This window comes from Centruroides vittatus, unplaced genomic scaffold (genome assembly GCF_030686945.1).
Source record: "Centruroides vittatus isolate TY-2023 unplaced genomic scaffold, ASM3068694v2 contig_1392, whole genome shotgun sequence".
Taxonomy (NCBI): domain Eukaryota; kingdom Metazoa; phylum Arthropoda; class Arachnida; order Scorpiones; family Buthidae; genus Centruroides; species Centruroides vittatus.
In genome coordinates this window covers 1,741-25,530 of record NW_027120876.1, presented here as the reverse complement: position 1 = coordinate 25,530, position 23,790 = coordinate 1,741, and the positions used below count along the sequence as shown (strand labels likewise).

General features: G+C 36.2%; 1 protein-coding gene across 2 annotated transcripts in view; it reads right to left on the bottom strand.

The window, feature by feature from the left end:
• LOC136968108 (uncharacterized) overlaps positions 1 to 23,416 on the bottom strand; it is a 79,562-nt gene extending 56,146 nt beyond the window's left edge. Inside the window, exons 1-4 of one of the 2 annotated variants that reach the window (XM_067262059.1) lie at positions 22,533 to 23,416; positions 22,387 to 22,455; positions 22,196 to 22,285; positions 22,029 to 22,121 (exon numbers count right to left, since the gene is read on the bottom strand). In XM_067262059.1, coding sequence (XP_067118160.1) covers positions 22,047 to 22,121; positions 22,196 to 22,285; positions 22,387 to 22,455; positions 22,533 to 23,414 — 1,116 coding nt within the window. In that variant the 5' untranslated portion in view covers positions 23,415 to 23,416 and the 3' untranslated portion in view covers positions 22,029 to 22,046. Of the gene's footprint in view, positions 1 to 22,028; positions 22,122 to 22,195; positions 22,286 to 22,386; positions 22,456 to 22,532 lie in introns of those variants that run through there. The other variant, XR_010879603.1, reaches the window with a different exon arrangement.
• Between the last annotated feature and the right edge of the window lie 374 nt (positions 23,417 to 23,790).

Below are 23,790 nucleotides of genomic sequence, written 5' to 3'. Positions count from 1 at the left end.
GATAAAATTTAGAAAAAACGAGAAAATGTAACATTATTTTAATAGAAAACACCATCGCGTGAGATACGAGCGAAAGTTCTAAAGTTCGAATAACACTTGGGGATGAAGTCGAACGGAAGTGTCAAATTGACTAACGCAGAGCGACTTTTCCCGCGCCCGATCTAGTCGTTAATTTCACCTAAAAAGAGGGAACTATTCAAATTCAGAATTTCGGATAGAATTCCTTTATAAACCCCGAGATTGAAGGACGAAGGTAGTCGCTTCTCTCTTTTTAACCTGTTCCTCCTCTGTGTCGGTTTCCTTGTCATCTTGGACTTAATCTTCGTACGCCGACTTCCAGCTAGTTTGTCTCTGGTCCGCCGATTGCCATCGAAACTCCTACAGATCTCCGTCAGATCGCGTGGATAAAAGTCTGTGACCAGACTGAACTTTCTATATCCGTTTAAGAGGATAAATTCTCGAGTGGAATTGTGTAAGCATTGTCTTTCCAAATAAACGGCTTGTGGTGTAAAGGTGACTGTCTCAGTATCGACAACCACACTCACATGACGTTGGCACCTTTCGTTCATCTTGATAAAAACAGGGACAACTGCCCTTCCTTCCCTCTATCGGCAAATCTCACACTGGCCAAGTAGAGTAGTTGTTCGTGTATTTTTCAAGTGTCTAAAGGTTCGTTCAGTCACATTGTGTAATTTAAAATTGTGAGAAATACAAAAAACGAGACCTATTCACTCGCAAGATTAGAAAAGTTAAAAACGACACACAAAAAATGACTTAATAAACTAAATAGATTTTATACTTTTAAATATGAGTTCGAACTGTATCCTGAAAAATGATTTAATTCGGATATATGGATTTCCACTCTTTATTACTTTGCCACTTTCATAGTAGTTTGCCACACTCACACCTGAATTTCCGGAAGACCCGGGATCATATCCAGAAATTCGGAAAATTCCAAAAATTTTTTCTTGGACAGTTTTTCCCGAATAAGTCTGGTCCTATTTCTAATCCGTGGTGTGCCTACAATGGCTCTAAAAAAGACCCTCACAGTATCTTAAATAACAACGCTCGTTATGAGATATCCTAATGAATACGACTATAATAAATTTAAGGGCTTATCAAAAAATGGAATTTACCAGTTCCAGAATGAATACAATTTTTATTGTTTCTCATAAACAATGCAGTGCAACTTAACGATCACTTGGCTTCCTTGTCGCAATTTGCCAATAGAAAATTTTATCGTTAGTACATGTTTAATTTTTTAGGCTTAGTAAATACTAGTGTTGTGTGTTTTCTAAAGACACTTGGCAAGTTTTCATCAAATATCTTTATTTATTTTAGTTGATAACTAAAATGAAAACACACAACACTAGTGTTTACTAAGCCTAAATTATAGAACGAGACACAGTTTCATCAAACAGATTTAATTTTTGTTACATTGTAATTTATTGGTTTTATGTTATGTAAACAGTGCAATTTATTTATGAGTTAAATTTGTTTAATGTGAAATTGCTAATCACGTTATGACGGTCTTGATAAATTCTGTGTTTTGTCCTTTATGGCTAATGAGGGTCTATAATGTTACTCTTTTAACCGTTAAAGTTTTAAATTCAGTTTTGGAGAATGTAGTATAGTTACTGTATGTTTTTCTTTCTGCTATTGCTATAATTTAATACACACTGTGCAGTATTTTATTGAATTATACTTTACGTATGCATCTACTTTAATACTGTATGTTAGTTAAGGTGCGTCACCGCATACAAATATTGCACTGTACGCTAAATATACAGTTGGTTTATTGTATAGAAAGAATTGTGTATTAATTGTGGATCGTAAATTGATTTTTCTGTACTGATAAGAAGGAATTCTCTAATCTATCACGGCCTCGGTCCCGATAGCTCACTAATATCAAAGTTTCTACGGTATAAATAACTAATTAAGATATTGAAATCTGTTTCCGTTGAAAGTGGAAATACAATTAAACGTTTCCTATTTGTAATGAGTTAGAATTTGATTAAAGTTCCTTTGATTATAAAAAGAAATAAGAAACGAAACGAACTAAAAAATAATGAAAATATATTCAATTTTGAAATAACTACTTAAAAGCAATGCAAAAGTATAACAGAATATATATTTCATTATAATGATGTTAATTTTAAACTAATTTATCTTTGAATATTTATTAATAATGATTTCTTAGCACGATTATTAGAATGGTTATTAATTTTATTCAATTCTTGCGAATGAAATACTGTTTCTTATCGATTTTCAGCTTCTCCTGTGCTCTCATAGTTCGTTGTAGTGGCGACTGGCCACTTGCAGTTTTCCGGGTTTTCTACGAATCTAACACTTAAATAGGAGCCAGATTGTTATAAAAGTCTTCGCGGCATCCTCCTCGGCATATCGCTCATGTGTCGAGTTGCCGTAACCAAATAATCCTAAACCTAATCTTCCTGCCAAGAATGCTCTAGCGGGTGCGACAAGCCTACGATAGGACTGCCGGAAGGTGAGGGGTACACTTGAAGATTTTCTACCTGTCTGTGATGGATCCCAAGTTTGGCAGAGCACAATCCACTTATTCCATTTACCGGTCTCCGATGACAATGGGTACTTGTTCCTACGCTGGAAAAGCAATAGAAATTTTTGTCGCTTTATTACTGCATGCCCAACTTTTTCTGCCTTCATACCTAACTTAGTAATCATTCAACAGAGGGTGTCGTTTCCCTCAGTAATCAATGCGATGTCATTGGAAAAGTCCAAATAATTTACCTCTATCTACAGAGAAACAATATAAAAACCAAGTTTGGTATTGAAAATAGCATTTTTCATTACGAAATCGATTACTAGCGAGAACGACAAAAGAAGTACTGCTACAACTTTTATTTAATGGCACAAATTTACCACCAGGTTTATCACAGCACTACCTGGCAAAATAGAGAGACAAAAAGAATTTCAGCCTGATCCAGTTTTTTTTCCCGAAGAAATTTATCATCCCGTCATCTGTTCGGATGCAGCAGTGAGAATTGTGGCATAGGCTTTTCTAGATGTCGATGTGATAATCTGGAATACTCCATTTCACCATATCCTGTAGAGTCACGGTGAATCCCGATGCACAGTATCAAAGGCTTATAGAAAATCGTTAAATTCGTTTATCCAGAAGGCACTTAGTCCAATGAAGTTCCTACTGTATTTCGAAATATTACAATATTTATAATGAATTATTTATTATATATGTAATTTAAGGTAATGACTTAAGTAATGTACTTATACCAGATTGATAGATTTGACCATTTATAATGTAAATATATGCCAATATGCGTGGAGTAATTTCTAAAGTCCAAGTCACTATCAGAAACATTTAAATCAGAATAGGCGGAATTACAGAAATTTCTAGCATGTGCAGAGAATAGCAAAAGGTCTGGAAACCAATGGTTTGGTTAAGTAGTTACGGAAACTCGACACATGGGCGAGCATTCAAGGCGGATGCCAAAGTCATATTCGGTGGAAGATAACCTCGGCAGAGAAAAGGTTTATTTTATGCTTTTCCACCAAGGTTTCTTCCCCATGACAGACGTTTCAGCAAGATAGGACTCTTGTCGGTCGAGTCCTATCTCGCGTGAACGACACTGCACTGTCCATTCTGCAACGGGAGTAGTTCGGAACGAGTTTGTGTATGTGCTCCTGTCTTACTTCGCTCCATCGTCGTGGTTTTTTATCAATCCGAGGATTATTATACATCGTTGGATTTGTCTTGTCGCCTGCTTTCGATTGGTGTCTCGCTTTTACGGATCTGATTTTTTCCATAAAAGTTACGGGCCTCGGAAACTTTTGGATTTCCGCCGCTGTTTCCGGGTGTTTTTCACCGGTGAGTGAGATTCTTTTTTATTTTTTTTAATCGTTTTATTCGGGCTCTTACGCTGTTTACAACGGTGTCTCTCGCATTCTTTTGCGTAGAGCCGTTCTCGGTTTATTCCGTCCGTAACTTTTCCCCTATCGAGCCGTCTTGCGGGCTTGTCGGGCTTCCGACGCTGTTCAAACTCGGGTGGTTCTTTACGGGAACCCGTTTGAACCTATGTTACAGTTTACAACTCGGATTCTCTCTTAGTTCTGTTTTTACGAGCGTTTTTAGTTTCGCTCGAAACAAAGGAGCTAAAGGTCATTGACCTTTTCACGCTATTGCGGTCTTCCTGCTAACGGTCGCTTTCGCCGATTGGCGCGGTTAAACCCGCTCGGCGTCAGTCCTTTTGTGGCTCCCGCTTCTGTCTAATTGGCAATTCCTTTTGAGGAAGCTTTGATTCTGCTTCCCCTTTCCATCTGTGCTACTTTTGGTTCGTGTCGGAGGTCAAGTGTTTAGCCGTCTGGCGTTTTTAGCCGTTTGGCGGTTCGGGGTTATTCACGGAATGTTACTGTTCCCTGTTTCCCCTCTTTTCTTTATCGGTGCGCAGAGCTCGGTTTCCTACGTGCTCTGCACTTCGTCCAAACATTCCCGCTTTTGGTTTACTGGCATTTTCTTTAAGCCGATCGGCTTCTCCTAAGCCACATGGCTGACTCTCCAAATTCTAATATGGAGGAAAGTCTGAATAATAGCTTTGTTGAGGAAGACCTTATTTCGGGTATTAATGACAACTTAGGCACGATTATTGCCTCTCTGAACTTGGACAGTACTGCAGCAATTAGAGTGGCAGATCGTAAAGCTGCGCGTAATGCCGCGATACAGATGCATGCGGCAGCCAACCAGATTTTTGGCTTGGTATTAGCCCTGAGAGAAAGGACTAAACAACAGGCAGCCACGCCACAGGATCCTGTCAAAGAGACATATGCTAATACTCTCAAGAAAAATCCAAGGCAGCTAAGTGCAACAACAAAATTCATCTCTGCAAACACTACTAAATTTGAAGGTAAGGAAAACCCTAAAAAAGCTGGGCATAGCATAATCTTATCTGTAAAAACTCAACAAAATGAATTTATACCCATTTCAGAAGAAACCATGAAAATGTTTCAGGAACACATTAATCCTTGCCAACTGGGAATCAGGGTAAACAGGGTAAGACCTCTGCCTAGTGGGGACCTTGATATCCATGTCCAGGACAAAGAGGACATCCATTCTTTGCAACAATCCATACAAAACAACCCAATCCTGTCAAAAAAGCTGAGGATAACAGAACGCAACAAGAAACTACCAAAACTCATACTTTTTAATGTTCCTTCGGATACTAAGGACACTGAGCTCATTAATGAAATATACCAACAGAATCCATTTCTGCAGCAAATACTATCAGAGGAAGAATACCATAGAGAAATACAAGTTACCCACAGCTTCAATCCGAGAGGCAATCAACATGCAAAACATACTATACTAACTGTTCACCCAATGATCAGAAATGCCATGATGCACCACGGAAGGCTTTTTGTAGGATGGAGCTCCCTACAAATAGACGATTACATCTCCCTCACTAGATGTTTTAATTGTGCAGGATTTGGCCACACTTCACACCGTTGCGAAGAAAAACAGAGATGCAGTCACTGCACAAAAAGACATAAATTTAAAGACTGTCTTAATCTGAAAAGAGGCCCCAAATGCATAAATTGTGTCACCTTTAATAAATCGGTACCAGACCGCAAAACTATTGAAATAGATCATAATGCTTTCGATAAACACTGCCCCATACTAAGAAGATACAAGACCTATCAAGTTAATAACACCCATTATGAATAATACACCCAGGAATCATCGTAATAAAGCAACGACTACCACCCCAATGGCTTTGCAAGGAAACAACAGCAGCAGTACTAAAAGGCGACTCAACATTTTACAAATAAATCTCCAGAAATGTAAGGCTGCCTCTTCTGAAGCTATCCATTTCATGGCTGATAAAGACATTGACATCTTGGTGTTTCAGGAACCCTATATTCACAATAATAAGGTCTCCATGCTTGGGCAAGGTCACATTATAACCCATAAAAAGGACAATAACCCAATCTGTGCAGGCTTCTTGATTAATAATAAGAACCTCACATGCCACCAGATTTCTCACCTCTGTACCGACAGCATCATCACCATCATATGAACTCCACTAAGCTGCACATTATCTGTGTTTACTGCCCTCCTTCGGATGATATAAACCCAACCCTTCAGGACATCAAAAGGGCTATTGAAAATCTCCCCCCCCCACCCTGCCCTAATATGAGGGGACTTTAATGCCAAATCCCCCATCTGGTTTAGTCCATTCGACGACCCAAGGGGGTTGGCTGTCTGCGAGCTGATGACTGAGCTGGACCTGCATTCGCTTAACAGCAGTTTGCTACCCACTTTCTCCAGTTCAAATGGAAAAAGTTGGATAGACATCTGCTTGGGCAATAATGAACTCAACAACATGGAAATAAACTGCCATACTCTCAAGGATACATAGGCTAGCGACCATGCCTATATTCTGACTACCATACAAGGATATGACTGCCCTGTAAACTACCAGATAGTGAACCAGACAAACTGGGATAACTATGAGAACTTAATTAAACGTCTCTGGGATCCTACTGGCATAATCAATATTAATTCCCCTCAAGACTTAGATTGCATGGTCAACAACCTACAAGATACCATCAGGAATGCTTATCATAGCTCCACTCAGGTCAAAGTCTGCAAGCCCTCCATTCCCTGATGGAACCAGGACCTTACTTCCAAGCGTAAGCAGGTAAGGCAGGCTAGGAAGAGATACAACAACACTCATGACATAACTTTAAAACAGCTTAGGAAGGAGGATTACCAAACCATCTTCAGAGAGTATAAAACTCTCATTAACAACTCCCGTAAAACGTCTTGGAAAAAGTTTTGCACAGCTGCCAATACCTCGGGCCCTTGGTCCATTCCGTTCTACACTGGTCAAAAAGAAGAAAACACTCACCCCTCCAGCCTCTCTCATAAGCCATATAGTCAGGCCACCAGCATTGAAGACACCTACAAGGACATCTTCAATGACCTATTCCCAAAGGATGAGGCCGAGACCGACAACATGATACATAAAAATACTAGAAACCATAGCCAAAACTATCACCCAACAGAAGATGACAGGCCGTTCACCCCGGACGAGATAACTCGAGAATTTCAAAGGATAAAAAAACGCAAGGCTCCAGGGAGCGACAAGATCACTTGGAATATGGCACAACATGCCTACTCAGCAATCCCCACCTCCTTCCTTGTCTTATTCAATAAGTGCTTGGATTTGCACTACTTTCCAAAAGTCTGGAAAGAGGCGCATATCAGACTAATTAGGAAGAATAGTGAAGCCACTCCCACGAAACCCTCCGACTACCGCCCAATCTCTCTCTTGGCGATATTGGGTAAGGTATTGGATGCCCTAATGGGAGGACGAATTCTACATCATCTAGAGAAGGTAAAGGCTCTTCATCAGGCCCAATTTGGTTTTCGAAAAAATAAAAGCGCTCACCAAGCCATCGGTACAATATTGGATTATGTTCGCATATGCAAGAAAGAAAACGAAGCACACCATAATGGTTTCCATCGATTTCAAGGGGGCCTTCGATCATGCGTGGTGGCCGGCCATTTTATCCAATTTGGCCAATCTTAAGTGCCCGGCAAACATCTACGGGCTCCTCAATAGCTACCTGAGTGAAAGGACAGCATCAGCTATTGATTCAGGGCAAGTCTGCTTCCAGACCGAAATCACTAGGGGCTGCCCGCAGGGGTCCAAATCTGGACCCCTCCTCTGGAACATTCTATATAATGGCCTCCTTGAGATAACTAACAGCTCCACCTTCGAAGGAAACCCATATATCCAAGGCTACGCAGACGACACGGTTATTCTTCTCTCCCACCAGAACCAAGAGATCCTCCAGGGCTATACCAACAAACTCCTCCAGGCTATCCTTAATTGGAGCCAGGACAACAAACTGATCATAAACCTTAATAAATGTAATTGTATGGTTTTCCCTAAAGGAAACCCACTGAAAAAGAGGCCAACTATCCGGATCATGAACCAACGCATACAGTGTGTAAATAAAATAAAGTATCTCGGGGTAATTTTCGACCCAAAATTAACCTGAAAAAAACATTCTCACTACATCTATAATAAAGCAACCAAAATAATCCACTCCCTGAGGAGTATTGCCAGAAATTACTGGGGGATAAACAACAGGAACAGCCACTTAATTTATAAGGGAGCGATAGAACCGATCTTGACCTATGGCAGCGAAGAAAGGGGGTATGCTGTCACTAAAGACCACGTAGAACTAATGAAACGTCTCTGGGATCCTACTGGCATAATCAATATTAATTCCCCTCAAGACTTAGATTGCATGGTCAACAACCTACAAGATACCATCAGGAATGCTTATCATAGCTCCACTCAGGTCAAAGTCTGCAAGCCCTCCATTCCCTGATGGAACCAGGACCTTACTTCCATCTGTCATACTTCCAACGCACCATCTAGAGATACATCTGTCTTCTTTTAAATAAAAGAAACCGCAGCTCTCTAGCTAGAGCGGGGGAGAAGTTATTGCCATTATTTACACTATGTCTCTAATTACTTGGCAGGGAGAGGGTCTATTTTACCGAAATATTTATGGCCCAGGGGTGGTCACAAAACACTTTTTGGCTTAAACAAAGTCAATAGACCTACAGAATAGCGAATCAAAGCTAAGATCGGTGGAAAATCGAATATAACGCAAAATAATCGAATTTTTTGATTAATTACGCCGAAAGGCGTATGCCGCATCACGAATTAACGGCAAGTCACGTGACATACGCCTAAAGGCGTATAACCGCATGGAAAGGGTTAAGTATTACCCCGAAAACTTAACCACGAGATACTTATTTCACCCTCCCAGTCAAAGGCTCACTGCGGTCCTCAAGCTCCCGGATAGCATCCATAATCTTGTCAAGAATGTGATCGATTGGGGTATCGATGTAAACAATCATCCCAACTCTACTCACCCAGCCACCATTTTAAACGGTAACATCTACCTTAATCACCAGGTACCACCAAAAGGTATAAACTTTTATACAGATGGCTCCAAGACCAAAAAAGCGGTCGGTGCCTCTGTCTACGTCAAGGACAACAACAGTCATACCTACTGGCAATCAGCACTCACACTCAACAATCACTGCTCAATTAACCAAGCGGAAAATCGTTAGCAATCCAGCTCAGCGAGCTGCAGCCATCTCCATCACCAAGGCATATCGGACGGCACCGACAGACGCGATGCTCGTCATTGCCGGACTCGAACCCATCCACCTGGTTATCTTAGTTAAGTATGTCAAAAACCTCCTATAAACTTAACAACAGCTCTATCTCACCCTCCCAGTTTCAAAGGCTCACTGCGGTCCTCAAGCTCCCGGATAGCATCCATAATCTTGTCAAGAATGTGATCGATTGGGGTATCGATGTAAACAATCATCCCAACTCTACTCACCCAGCCACCATTTTAAACGGTAACATCTACCTTAATCACCAGGTACCACCAAAAGGTATAAACTTTTATACAGATGGCTCCAAGACCAAAAAAGCGGTCGGTGCCTCTGTCTACGTCAAGGACAACAACAGTCATACCTACTGGCAATCAGCACTCACACTCAACAATCACTGCTCAATTAACCAAGCGGAATCGTTAGCAATCCTGACTTCTTTAAACTACATTAAAAAGAATCACCACAACCTAAAAGGCACTACCATCAACATCAATACAGACAGCCGCACTGCCCTCCACCAAATAAAGAACAACAACAAGAAGTTACCAATTATTAATAATAGTCTACAAATTTTGGAAAACCTTAGTACCTCTATAACAATAAATCTTATCTGGATTAAGGGACATTCTAATATCTACGGGAATGATAAAGCAGATGATCTGGCAAAGAAGGCCCACAAAATCACAAACAAGTGTAACTATAATGCTATCCCTTCCTCAATTATCAATAGTATTATGAACAACATCCTCATAGAGAAATGGCAGGAGGAGTGGGATACTAGCCACACTGGAAGGCTAACGCACGAATTTATCCCCCGGATTGATGATCGGATGAAGTACAACTTTTTCCATACAAATCATGCCATCACGCAGATCCTAACGGCCCATGGCAATTTTCGGGCCTATCTGCACCATTTCTTGAACAAATGTGACCCAAACTGCACATGTGGCATAAAGGAAAATGACGAACCTTTTCACCAAATTTTCACCTGCCCTAAGTATTCAACAGCCCGCCAACCCCTTCGGAAAATTGTGTATGCTGAAGGCCACCATTGGCCATGTAAGCTTAACGTTTTCCTTGCATCCAGAAAACTTTATAACTCTTTTAAAGACTTTGTTAGCAACCTCCCTCTTATGACCTACTCTGGCATTACTGCAAACCAGCCCGACACCGCCTCTACATCCTCTTAGTCAACTTGGCTGGGACCTCTGCAAGTTCATCCTCATGAAGTTTGTATTCTGCCTCATCTTCTGGTGGCCCCACTGCTCGGGCTATTTTCCCTGGGCGTGGCGCCCCTTTGTCAGAGTTTCTGTAAATCGGTTTTGACCGGCCTTCTGTAAAATGGACTTTGTCGGGATTCTGTTAGAAAATTATTGTCGGAAAGTGACGCATCTGTTCTTTTGTCAATCATGTCCTCTTATTCCTATTTGATAACCCTACTTTGCCCTTCACTAGGCGCCATTTGTTTCACACTGCATATACCTTTTTCTGTTAAATTATTTTGATTGTAATTAATTATATCTCCCGGTGCGCGCCACGAAACTACTCTTTCATCCCTTTTCTATCTCACTTTTCTATCTCACTTTTCCTTCACCTTCGACCTTCTACTATGCTCTTAATCTATCTCTCCTTTCACACTCAGGCAATACCAGTTGAGTAGACCTGAGCCTTCACCCCCTGTTAATGAGTATGAGTATGAGTATGTCCGTTCTGCAACTTCCGGGAATCGTCGTCCAAGACAGTCGACGATAGTCGATGTGCTATCGTCAGGAGTAATAACAACCACCCATTTGTTATCGGGTGTAAACGACTTCCTCTCTCCGCTCCCCTCGACATCTTTCGGAAGTACCCAAATTACTCGAACCGAAGCGGAAGACGACGAGGCGCTTTCCTCCTGCTTATCATCGGCCGAGGTGTTTCACTTTTTTAATTCCCTGAAATTATCCATTCTGCAAAAGAAAGAAACGACTATTATGAAAATACAACTTGTATTGGATTTGGGCTTAACGAAAATTTACAATTAGAAGAGAAAAGAGTATGTCCAAAATAAGTGGAAACCTCCATTCGTCGTCTCTGCGAAGAAACCGCGCAACAACCGACTAATTCTAATGGAATAGAGATTTGTCGGAAAACCATTGACACTAATTGTGATATTCGGCTTAAGAATCTTCCCAAAATACATAAATTTACAAACATCGTAGTTTAAACTTACCAATAGAATTGCAGCAGACAAGCAAAACTCAATATAACACTTGAAACAAGTAAATTTTTATCGCACGAACTGAAAATTTAACCGCTCGCAGTAACAATACCCGATCGCTGGCAACAATAGAACTCTGACAATTCGTTATTACATGTACTATTGTTGCGTTGCCACGAAATTTAATATTAAATGTTTGGCCGAATTGTGTGATTTACGCGAACCTTTTCTTGCATATACTCGTACACTAATGTTAAAGTCAATATGTAAGCAAAAACCTGATATTCTCGTATAAAGAAGAATAAAAATTTCGATTTTATCATGACCCTTACAACCGAAAAAAGAATAAAATTTAAGTATAGTAACCCCAATTTCATCTACCTTTGTAATTTAGTTAAGCTGCTGGAGGGCGCTGTAAGAAATTTCCGCTTTGCTAGAAACACTTGTATACCTCAGCTACTCATTATTGTTGTTTGGCCCTTTTTTTTTCTTTGTGGTTTTAGGCCTTTTACCGCTCTGAGAGCACAAAAAGGCCAAGATCTGGTATGTTCAAGAGTGTTTGCGTTTGTTAGTAAAGGTGTCCCAGAGAGGGCTCATATTGTCCCATGGAGGGCTCATAAAAATACTAGTCCCTTGTGAGGGCTCATAAGTTTACGTGTTCTATGTTGTGTTTCAATATTTTATTCTGAGTGTTATGTTCAGTGTTATGCTATATACTTACCATTTTTGTTTATTTTGAGAAGAAGAAAGATAGATGGATAGAAAAGTTGCAGTTTGCATGTTATAAATAACCAGACCTAACCTTAAATTTTGAGTTACTCAGAGTTGCTGAAGAAAAGAAGGCAACAGTGAGCAATTCAATGATAGTCATTTCCAGCAAAACGGGATTAGCTATTGAGAATTAAAAATTTAGAAAAGGGGGAAAATACTACACCCTGTAAGGGTACTACAGTAGCCTTCCGGGAGGACTTTAGGGGACTGGCCCCCATTTGGGACAGAGAGTGGAGGAAACCCGGAAAAACTCCACTCGGCCAGCAAAAAATGGAAAACCAACAATGCAGAAGTTTAATCTAGTAAGGGAAAATAAACTACTAAATGCTGGAAACAACTACCACAGGAAGAGGAAGAGAAGTGAAAGAAGCTTTAAGATTAGGGCCCACACAACACAGTCTTCAGCAGGTGTGTAGTCCTGTGCAGTGGGTGATGAGCTCAACCTGTGAAAATAATTTTTATATATTATCGTTTAGCAGTGGGCTAGAAGAGAAGCCTTCAGTGCTAGGTTAAAAGAAGAAACAAACGTAAGGTTAGGTGTATAGCAGCAGAGTATAGGTACTGTGGCTTGCAATGCCACGATACTGGGCATTCACAAAAGGAAGAAGGCTATAGAAGGCAATTAAGAACGGATTTTGTTGACAACAGACGGCTACCCCATAGCAGAACCATTTCCGCTAATCAAATGAGAGAAACTCATATTGCAATCGAAGTTACTAGCCAAAAAGGCCAATGATAGACAAGAAGGTCCACCTGCGAAACAATAACTTCGAAAGATAAGAAGAGTGGGTTTGGGGCGAGAACCACAAACCTCAACACTTACTCAGATGAAAGAGAAGACCCAGTGTTTCTCTTGCCTAATTGACATGGGCGAAATGCGACAGAGAGGCAATACAGCAATAGTTAGGTAGAAGGGACAAGGAGAGTAGGGATAGTGGGAGTAGGAACAATGGTGCTAATAGAAATATGTTATTTATAATGAGAATTTACAATGATTTGAGTATATACAAAGTTTTTATTTTATTTTTTATTTTTTATTTTTTTTTCCACCAGAAATGGCCGATGAAGACAGGGCCATCCCAGAGGCTTTGAAGAGTTTATAATAGTTTTTTTTTTTGACCCACCAAGAAGACCTATGAAGCCAGGATCATCCTAGCGGTTTTTATATTTTGATTACTGATTATGAAAATATACAATGAAGATGATGTAATAAATAATGTACAGAGAATAGAAAAGAAATGGAGGTAGAATAATATTATTGTGTTTAATTATAATCAGAGGACAAGAAAAGAATGACAATCAAATTAAGAATAAAAACAAAATAATATACATAAACAATATATTCGTGATGAACAACTATATGCAATAATACCGCAACTCGTGGTTAACCGTTGAAGATAGAAACATTTATCAGTCCAGTGTGCAGTGAAAGCCCCCCAGCAGCGGCTCCCTGGCAGTAAGTCCCACCCCAGTGTTGATACCGCAAACCAGGTGCAGTATGGCGGCACCGACGGTATCGGGGGCTTAAACTCCACAAGGGAGAAGGAATCGAACATGGGACTCCGCAGGGGAGCAAGAAACACAGGAACTGAAAGTGTGTGAGTAATGTGTTTTAATGTATTGTTGACTAATAAAGTTCATTATACGGCCCTACAAAAGAAGTGGTTTGATTTGAAAGGCCCAAATCCCTTAGCAGAGGTAAGGGCTGGAAGGAAATTGCAAATAACTTATTAAATCGTATTTAATACCGTAGAGTTTGTTTAATGTGTATTAATGTTTTTTTTGGTTAATAAGATAAAAGAAATGACCCCCAAATATGGTACTTTAGTGTAAGAAAAACAAACCCCCTTGCAGGGATTTGGGCTGACGAAAAAAAAAGTTTCTATTGGAATTTTTGAATATACTTTTGTAATTGACGTAGGATGTGTTTTATTTTATCATTGACTGTTAATTATAATAAAATGACCAATCTAAGAAGAATGTTTTAGTTTAAAAAAATGTCCAACTCACTGCAGAGAATTGGGCTGTAGGATAGATACTAATAGTTTATTAATTTGTATAAATACTGTAGAGTAGTCGTAAATTGTATAATAATGTATTATTTTGTGTTATAGTTAATAGAAAAATCCCACAAGTGAAATTAGCATACTTTTAACAAAGCTGAAATTTGGGTTGTAAAATTGTTGTAATAGACGTGTTTTTGACTAGAAATAAGAGTCTATGAAAGAAGTAAAATTAAAGATTGTTTACTTAAAGTTAATAAAAGTAGTTTCGTACTGGCAGCGCCCTGGAAAAAGCGCGAAAACGGACGAAGGGATTTTGGCTAGAAAATAAGGCCACAAGACGCCAGGAGGGCGTGAGAAGCGGCCAGCACGCACAATACGATAAAGAAAGGTAAACAAACAAATCAGTAATGAAATAATAATAAAATATAAAAGGCAAGCCCCGTTCAAAAAAAGTCCAGTGTCAAAAAAGGTAAGAAAACGTATATCACGAAATAACCTAATTTCGGCAGAAGATAAAATAATAACGCGTCTCACTGTAAAGTGACATACGGATGACAGGTACGAGTGAATGTTTGGCCCTTTGTATAAGTTATCTGATGACGTAGAAAATAGAAATGAAATGTCAAATGAACGCACCAGGAAAGCCTGATGTTAACAAAAATAGCTGCCATTGTTCTGTTCATTAAACGGTGTAGTCGAACTCACTCAGTCACGTATGGGTTTTACCTGGTAAAAATCACGATTGCGGCTGAAAATCGTCTTTGAAAATATTTGGGTTTCAGTCGACCCCTTCGAGAATATCTCAACCTTTCACGGACATCATCTGTTTTTACTGTTAAGCTACGTAATTGTAATAGGACAAGAAAACAAGACGCTCATTAGGCTGCAATTATAAAATAACATTCATGGACGTGGCAGAAGGGTCAGTGGAGGCAGGTGCCTATACCCCCGAATCTTTGAGGCGCCAAAATTCAAAAATTTCTACTTGGTCAAATTAATAAATTCGTAAAAAATTATAACATATCAATAAAAAAATTATGTTATAAACTGTATTTGTACATTTTTTATGAACCGTTTTTGAACAATTTTATGAACAATTTTCCAGAAATGCATTTTATTGTGTTCCAAATGCGCTCTTGTTAATAATTTTTTGGTACTTTTTTATATTGAAATATGCATTATGTTTATAAAGAGTGCTTTATGATTTTTATATTTGCAAGAACTAACGAAAGGCTTATCCAAAAGTCACCATATTTAAGTTTGATAAGTTTATGAAAATAGCGTTCGTATTGCCATAAAAATGCAATTTTAATATAATATGGATTTCTATAATGGTAATGCATGTAGAGTAGATTTAGTAATTAGTAAAATATCATAATGGGTATTCTATTGTATAATTATTACTGAACGTAGCTGCATCACTTTTGAAAGCGAGCGAATCAATTCCACTTTATTATGTTTACTCGAACTGAATCCTGTTGAAGTTTCTTAAATTGCAATTAGCTTGATTAGACTTATAGTGCTATTATAATATCACGAAACTTTCGATTTTATAAATGGAATTCTTAAAATTCCACTTCAAATAATGATATAGAGATAGATGACGTTTATATAAGTGAGTACAAGAAAGCAACCTACAACTCATCGTGAAAACCGGGAAGTTTGCTTATTTTCTATAACGGATAATTCTTTTCCTTTAATAATTGTTCGCAGATATAAATATAAGCGTTGTTACGTCGCTAAGATTATTAAATTATCCGAGAAGGGAAAATGGAAATTTCACTAAGTATTACGCCTAAACTTATAAATTTTCAACAGGAAATATGTCTAAAATGTTTTCTCTCATCATTCACCTCAATGTCCATGATTTACGGATGGAATTTCTTCAATCCTTGTTCATGTGTGATACGAAACCACAATTATTTGCAGAAACTATTAAAGAGATTTTACTTATTTTTCATCGAATTTGTGTACTGGATGCATTTCTTTCTTACTTTTTGCATGATAACTCCTTTTCTGTCCAGTAAAACGCCTTGTATCTCCTGGTATTCGATCGTCGACAACGATATCTTTGTCAAAGTGGGCGCCTGTATTTTTGTCTTAGTGTTAGCCGTAATTTTCAGCATCCTCAAAAGAGTAAAATTAAATACAGAAATTAAAGCTAAGAAATTCGAATTACTTTTGCCAAAATCAGTTGTTTTCTATCATTAATCACATTCCAATTACCACATTGACTTTGACAATAATTATTACACTATGGCTTCAGTTTTTAAATGTATTTTTCGTTTATCACAATGTAAAAAAGAGGGAATTATTCCAGCTAGAAGCGTTTGTTTGTACCATTGAACTTGGAATGTGTTTGGTTGCGATGACTGGAGGTTACGTATACCTCTGTTTCTTTCTTTTCTTGCTTGTTACTATTTTAATGAATGCATTCCAGAAAGTATCAGAAGATTTATACCTATTGAGAAAAGATAATCCAAACTTAGAACTTGAATTGGAAGAAATTATGGCACAGCACCATGAAATTTGGACATATACCAATCAATTCAACGGACCATTCAATTATGTATTAACAATTCTGTATGCTACTTTATTAACAGAAACGTGTTTAATTTATTTTATTGCCATTTTCTCCAAAGTGGAATTCGCATTGAAAGTTTTTATTTTTATAATTTGTGCTATAATGACTTTTTTATGTATTTTATTTGGATTCCTGATGTCCGTTTTTACGTCAAACGTAAGAAATTTTATTAAAATGAAAATAATTTAATTTATGAATTTGATCAAACGTTTCGCATTGTTTTTCTCTTTCAGATGCAAACATCCTTTCAAGATATAAGAAGATTTGCTGATTGCGATCTGAGTTTTGAACAGAAATTGAAGGTAGAGTGTTTTAAATTTGTTCTTTTTATAAATATCTGTTAGTTTCATTGTAAAATTAACACACACTTATGACAATCAATTATGTACAGATGCTGAATTTTATGAAGAGATTTGGCAAAGTATCTCTATGCATATCCATGAATGATTACTTCAACGTTACCAAGAAATTTCCCATTAAAGTATATTTAACTACATTTTATAATAATAATTATGAAAATATTCCATTGATATATTTAATATTTGAAATTTTTCAGATGGCGAGTTCACTTTATTCTGTATTTTCTGGTTTGCTGAAGCTTGGGACAGCTACGAAAAGGAAAAATTAATATCTTAAAGTTATTAATAATGAAGTCAACGCGTATTTTAATACAAGATTTTGTAATAATTACTTAATTATATAAGTGTATATCTTTAACAATTTCTTTGTACATGCATACATGCATTATCTTGGTAAGAGCTACCAGTGGTAAGTTGTTTTATTGAATCGTACTTTTGGTGCTGTATGTATATAACATATTTTGAAATGATGACTTCAAGCAAGTGGATATAATGTTGATGTGACCTTTGTTATATTTTCTTTTTAAATTCGTTGTATTTGATAATATATATAACTGCGTGACGCCGGAAACTTATCTGAAAATTTATCCCAGTAATGCTTTTCGTAAGTTACATCATGTCGCAAATTCGCATCACCGTCAAAAAAAAAATATATATATATATAGAAACGAGTTGCTAAACTTTCCTAGCCACATTTAAAATTTTGGTGGAGCCATCTGTTATCTCATTTTATTTAAAAACATTTTAATAGTTTTAACTGTTATATAATATTAAAAAGCGCCGCTACTATCCTTTTAATCATCGCGTTACATAGGTTAACTAACAAATTTAGAGTTACATTACTTGTTTCAGAAAATTTCTCTTTTTATTAAAATAAGTCAATGTTGAAATGAGCTGAAACGAGACTTTCTGTTATAGTAATTCATTTGTACACAAATCAACATACAATACGTTCTATTTCAATTTTTCTGAAACTTTCCAACTATCATTGGTGTCCAAATTATAGTCATGGGGTCAAATACTACCCTCGAACATATCTAATACATTACATACACATGACGGAATTAGACCTATTTAACGTAAAACCTGCACTAATTAAAAGGATGTTTGAATAAATTTGAAGTATTATCAGTTTGAACAAAACCTTGGATTCTAGGTTGAATTTGATTATATATTTACCATTTGTTATAATTTAAGCAAAATGTCGACGATTATCAAAGTACGATTCTTGTCAAATTCCTTATAAGTAACATTCTTTGTTATACCAAGATTAATAATTGAAGACAGCAATGATTACATAGCACTTATCATTTGTAAACAAATATATATATATATCAGATGCATCAATACAAAAATTCCCGTAAGCATTGAAACTATTTTATGTTTCCATGGGTATAATTGAACGGTAATTTTATACCGTTTTGTATAAAATTACCGAACGGTATACTGTAACGTTATACTGTGATTTTATACCAAACGGTATAAAATTACAGTGTTCTCAATATAAAATAGTTCTCCTATAGATATACCAATTGGAGTCCTTACGAATCTCTTCATGAAATTTCAAACGTTGGTGAAGTTGAGAAACAGGAATAAAGAAAGAAATTGACGTATAACAGTTCTTAACTTATAACAGTGACACATATTGCGAACACTGTTAAGCATAAATTAAACATTGTGTTGAAGTGTATGTCTTGGACACGAATGAAAATAGGTTCGAAAACTTTCTTAGCTTGAAAGAATTGAACACGAAAGAAATAAAGATTGTTTTCGTAAACAATAGCATCAAAATATAAATTCCTTTTACTGAAAACAATTTTAAGTATTGTTTGCAGACGAATTCAATTCCAAGTATTTGCAATAAAATATGAAATACATTAAGATAAAGGAAAACTACTATCATTTTCTGATATTCGTTTTAATTTTCTAGGAATTGCATTTATTGATAAATTCGATTTCAATCAGTCGCAAAATTGTTTCGATTAAAAAGTGAGAACAATTTTAATAATTATCTTGTTCAAGTTTAAGAAGGAAGCTCACACTTCCTTATCCGTGGTCGAGCAAATAAAAGCACAGTACTTTGGCAAATTGTCCTGAGTTCATAATTCACCAGTTGGTTGACCGCGTAAGAGATTTTTAGGAGTTTTTTTCAAAAGCAGCATTTTCATAATAATTATTTTCTCAAAAAAAACACCCTCTCTTGGCACACCGGCCAATCAAGTGTTGCTTTGGAGTTCGCTAAAGCCAAGTAAAGCCAAACCTCACTTACAATATTCACTTATATTCTAGGCAAACACTTGGATCTTTTCATATAGATTTTGAAACATAAAAATATAACTTGATCGTTATATTTTTTTTATTCCAACGAACATCGCTTCATTACGTCCGATTTGTATTCCGATGCGAAACACAATGCCAAGAAAAGAAATTCACCCCTTTGTGATTATATTCAGTTAGTGAATATTGTGACGCAAAACAGTTATCGATTTTCGTTGATTAAGTTTAGAATATTTATTGGCAATTACTGTAAACTGTCACTGAAATTCTCAGATAAAGTGCAACTTCTATCCATTAAGTTATCTAATGAAATTAACTCCATTTGATAATTAATCTTCGCAATAATTTCATTAAACAAACAATATGACATCCCTTTCACAATTTATAATACTTGAATTCTCGCATTTCATATTTTAATAGAATTTTAATATATAAATATTTTAATGGATTTTTCTGTTAAGTGTACAGTGTAAGATGATGGTTTCATTGAAGATCTGCTCTTATCTGTGATATTCTAAAATCTAAAAAAATACCTTGTTGCTATAGAACACTTCAGAACTTTGAAAGAAACGTTTCTTTACTATTATTTAGATACAAAACAACAAAAACTAAAAATAGTTTATAAACCTTGTAGTTACGAGTTTTGCAAAAAGTAAAACGTGCAGTTATTACAACTGTAAAATTTGAGATAGAAATGTAATACTAACGAGCAATTATTTATTATGACATCATCACAATGCCGGGTTGCAATTTCTAATTATATTTTACATTTATTTACTTTAAAATATATGGTCTCCGCCTCAAACTAGCTTATTCCTGTACATCACACTTCTCCTTTAACAATACAGTCGTGCCGGTATCTATCAATTGTGAGAAGCCGGGGTTTAGAGCGTCAAACTCTAAACCCCTTTTATCGGCGACGGGCTGGTAAAACCCACTCACTGTCACTGAATGGCTAAAAGGGCCATTGTTCGAGCGTGGAGGTCGCTCTGAATTCGCCCATAGGATGGCCGTTTTTTAAAAAATGAGTCCATGCCAGATTCACTTTAATAAAAAAAAATAAAGCAAAAATATAAGCGTAAGATACAATTATAGATATGCGTCACTAAGCTGGAGGTCAATGACCTAGACCATATGCAAACGCTAATGTAACCGAGAAAGAAAGAGTTTACATTTAGACGTTAATTATCATACCCCTTTAAGAGTGCTGTCTGTCCTTCCACTGTAGATTATCCGTGGAGGACTGGGAAAGAAACTGTGCACAAAGCACAAGCAAATATCAATGTAACCTGTTGAGGACTACGATTACCATTGCTTCTGGAGATGTTGGATCTGACTAATGGGTGCCTGGCTCTTACATCCTCATACAGTGTGGGAATTTCGTCAGGTGATCGTTTGTTTGGCAGCGAAGACACGTCAAAGGTGTAATCGCCGGACGATGAAAGTTAAAATACTTCGACTTGAAGGTTTCTTATTTTCTCCGTTTGTTTTTGGATTCTCCGTAGTCTTAATTAAGTGTCAACTTTCTCACATTTTAACAGTTGATTATTTTAACATATTTTCGATATTTCCGCTGGTCGATGCGAGTGGAAAGGACTTCTTGACGGATAAGTTAATATTTTATATTATGCCGTTTTTAATTCCGTGGGAAAGGGATGGCAATTAAGAGTTAAGAAGAAATTCTAAAACGCGCCGTTTGGTTAAAAATTATAGAAACACAGCAACTGGATTTTCACACTAACACCTTTCGGAGGAAATATTTGAATTCAAATAACGTGATTTCCGGTTTGCATTTAAAGTTCGTATATAGTTTATATAGTTAATCCAGTCCTCACCCTAATCTTTCCATATATAGTCCTGACTTTCATCTAACTCTGTTCTCGAGATTAAAAAAAGACACAGACACGTGGACGGCAGTGGGAATTTTTAGGTCTACAACTTTTTTCAGTTTACAGTTTATTAAAATATTTTGACACAATTAGCTTGAATAACTGCAACAAAAACTTCTGCGTTAATATCATCGCGCTGTTCAACGAGGATATTACCACTTTGTCCCATAACAATATTATACAGCATTCTGGATTTGAGCATTACTGTCAAACTTTCTACTATCTCGGTACATATTACTTAACATTTCGCTTTTTAAGTCTCTAAACATGTTTAAGATAGGGAAATGTGGTAGCCACAACAACAACTCTGCACTGTGATCAGAAAAGTGTTTTAGAGTATCAACTGTCAGTATCAAGAAATGTATACGTTCATTGATTCATATTCATTTTGTACACTAAGTTATGTTCAAAATAATTATCAAACATTAACTAAAAAATGTTTGAAATTCTGTATAGTTCTTTTTGTTTTAACAGGTTTAGGGATTACTTCATTAAACTGTATATATTTTTGATTTTAATTAATAATACATCAGCTCCCAAATAACTATTTATATATATTAGAGTAAGGATAATCTGATATGTTGTGAATAATTTTATCTTAAGCATATCTGGATAAAGTCTAGCATTCGTACGGTCTGAAAATCTTTTATACATGTAAAAATGCATGTAAAATATGTAATTAAATAAATATTAGAAATTATTATGTTTAAATATATCTTTATTTGAAAACAAGTACTGTACATTGAACATATCAACTACAGAGTATTGTGTCTCGAAGCTGTCCTCAGATTCAGAAGACCAGAAAATACAGAGTAAAGAGAACTCGCCATCTGAAAGATTTCAAAATTAAATATATCAATACAAAATTTTTATAATTAATATTATAAAATGTAGTTAATTATACTTTAATCGGAAATTTCTTGGTAATGTTGAAGTAATCATTCATGGATACACACAAAGATACTTTACCAAATCTCTTCATGAAATTCAGCATCTGCACAATAATTTATTGCTGTTATTATATTGAAATTACAGAGATATTATAACAATATATCCGTACATATATTGTTATAATATAGATTCAAAATACTTAACCTTTAATTTCAGTTCTAAACTGAGATCGCAATCAGCAAATCTTCTTATATCTTGAAAGGATGTTTGCATCTGAAAGAGAAAAACAAAGGAAAAACATTTCATGAAAGTAAATTAAATTAAGTTTTAATTTTGATTAAATTTATTACGTTTGACGTGAAAATAGACATCAAGAATCCAACTAAAATACAGCCAAAACTTATTACAACACAAATTAAACAAATAAACATTTTCAATGCGAATTTCATTTTTGAAAAAATTGCGATAAAATAAAGTAGACACGTTTCTGTTAATAAAGCAGCATACAAAATCGTCAATACATAATTGAAAAGTCCGTTGAGTTGATTGGTGTATGTCCAAATTGCATGGTGTTGTGCCATAATTTCTTCCAATTCCAATTCCAAGTTTGTATTATCGTTTGTTAATAAGTACAAATCTTCTGATACTTTCTGAAATGCCTTTGTTAAACTAACTGCAAGCAAGAAAAGAAAGGAACAGAGGTATACCAAACCGCCACTCATCAATGTCATCCATATTCCAACTTCAATGCTACAGAAAAGTGCTTCGTGTTTGAATAATTCTCTTCTTTTCACATCGTGATAAAAGAAAAATATATTTAACAGCTGAAGCCATAATGTAATAATTATTGTCAAAATTGCAGCAGCAATTCGTGTGTAATTAATGATAGAAAATAGCTCATTTTGCCAAAGGTAATTCGATTTTCGTACTTTTATTTTTGTATTTAATTTTACTCTTTTAACAATACTAAATATTACGGCTAACACAAAGGTATAAATAGCAACCCCTACTTTGACAAAGACATCATTGTTAACAATCGAGTACCATGAAATGCACGGCGTTTTATTTGAAAGTAAAGGCACCAGCATGCAAAAACTAAGAAGGAAATGTATCCAGTGAATGCACTCAACACAGAACAAGTAAAATCGCTTCAGATGTTTGTTCAAATAATTGCAGTTTCTTGTAACGCATGAACATGGATTAAAAAAGTCCCATCCGTAAATCTTTGACATAGAGGTGAATGATGACAGAAAACATTGCAGACATATTTCATGTTTAAAACTTACAAATGTAGTTTTAGTAAGTGATGAAGTTTGCATTTTGTTATTTTCAATTATTATAACAATTCACGTAGAAACGGTTATTTTCGTTTATTAGAAGAATTATTGCACACAAAAATTTTAGAATGGATAAAGTCCTAGGATATTATTATTCAGTTTCATTAGAACTATGAATTGCGCTATGCTATATTCACAATCTCTTATATAAACCTTGTCTTAATATATGCGATTTTAATTAGTTCTGTTAAGTGGAATTATATAACTTTAATTTTTGAAAGTAATAAGTGCCTGAAATCATAGCAGCACTAATTTATAATCTAAACCAATT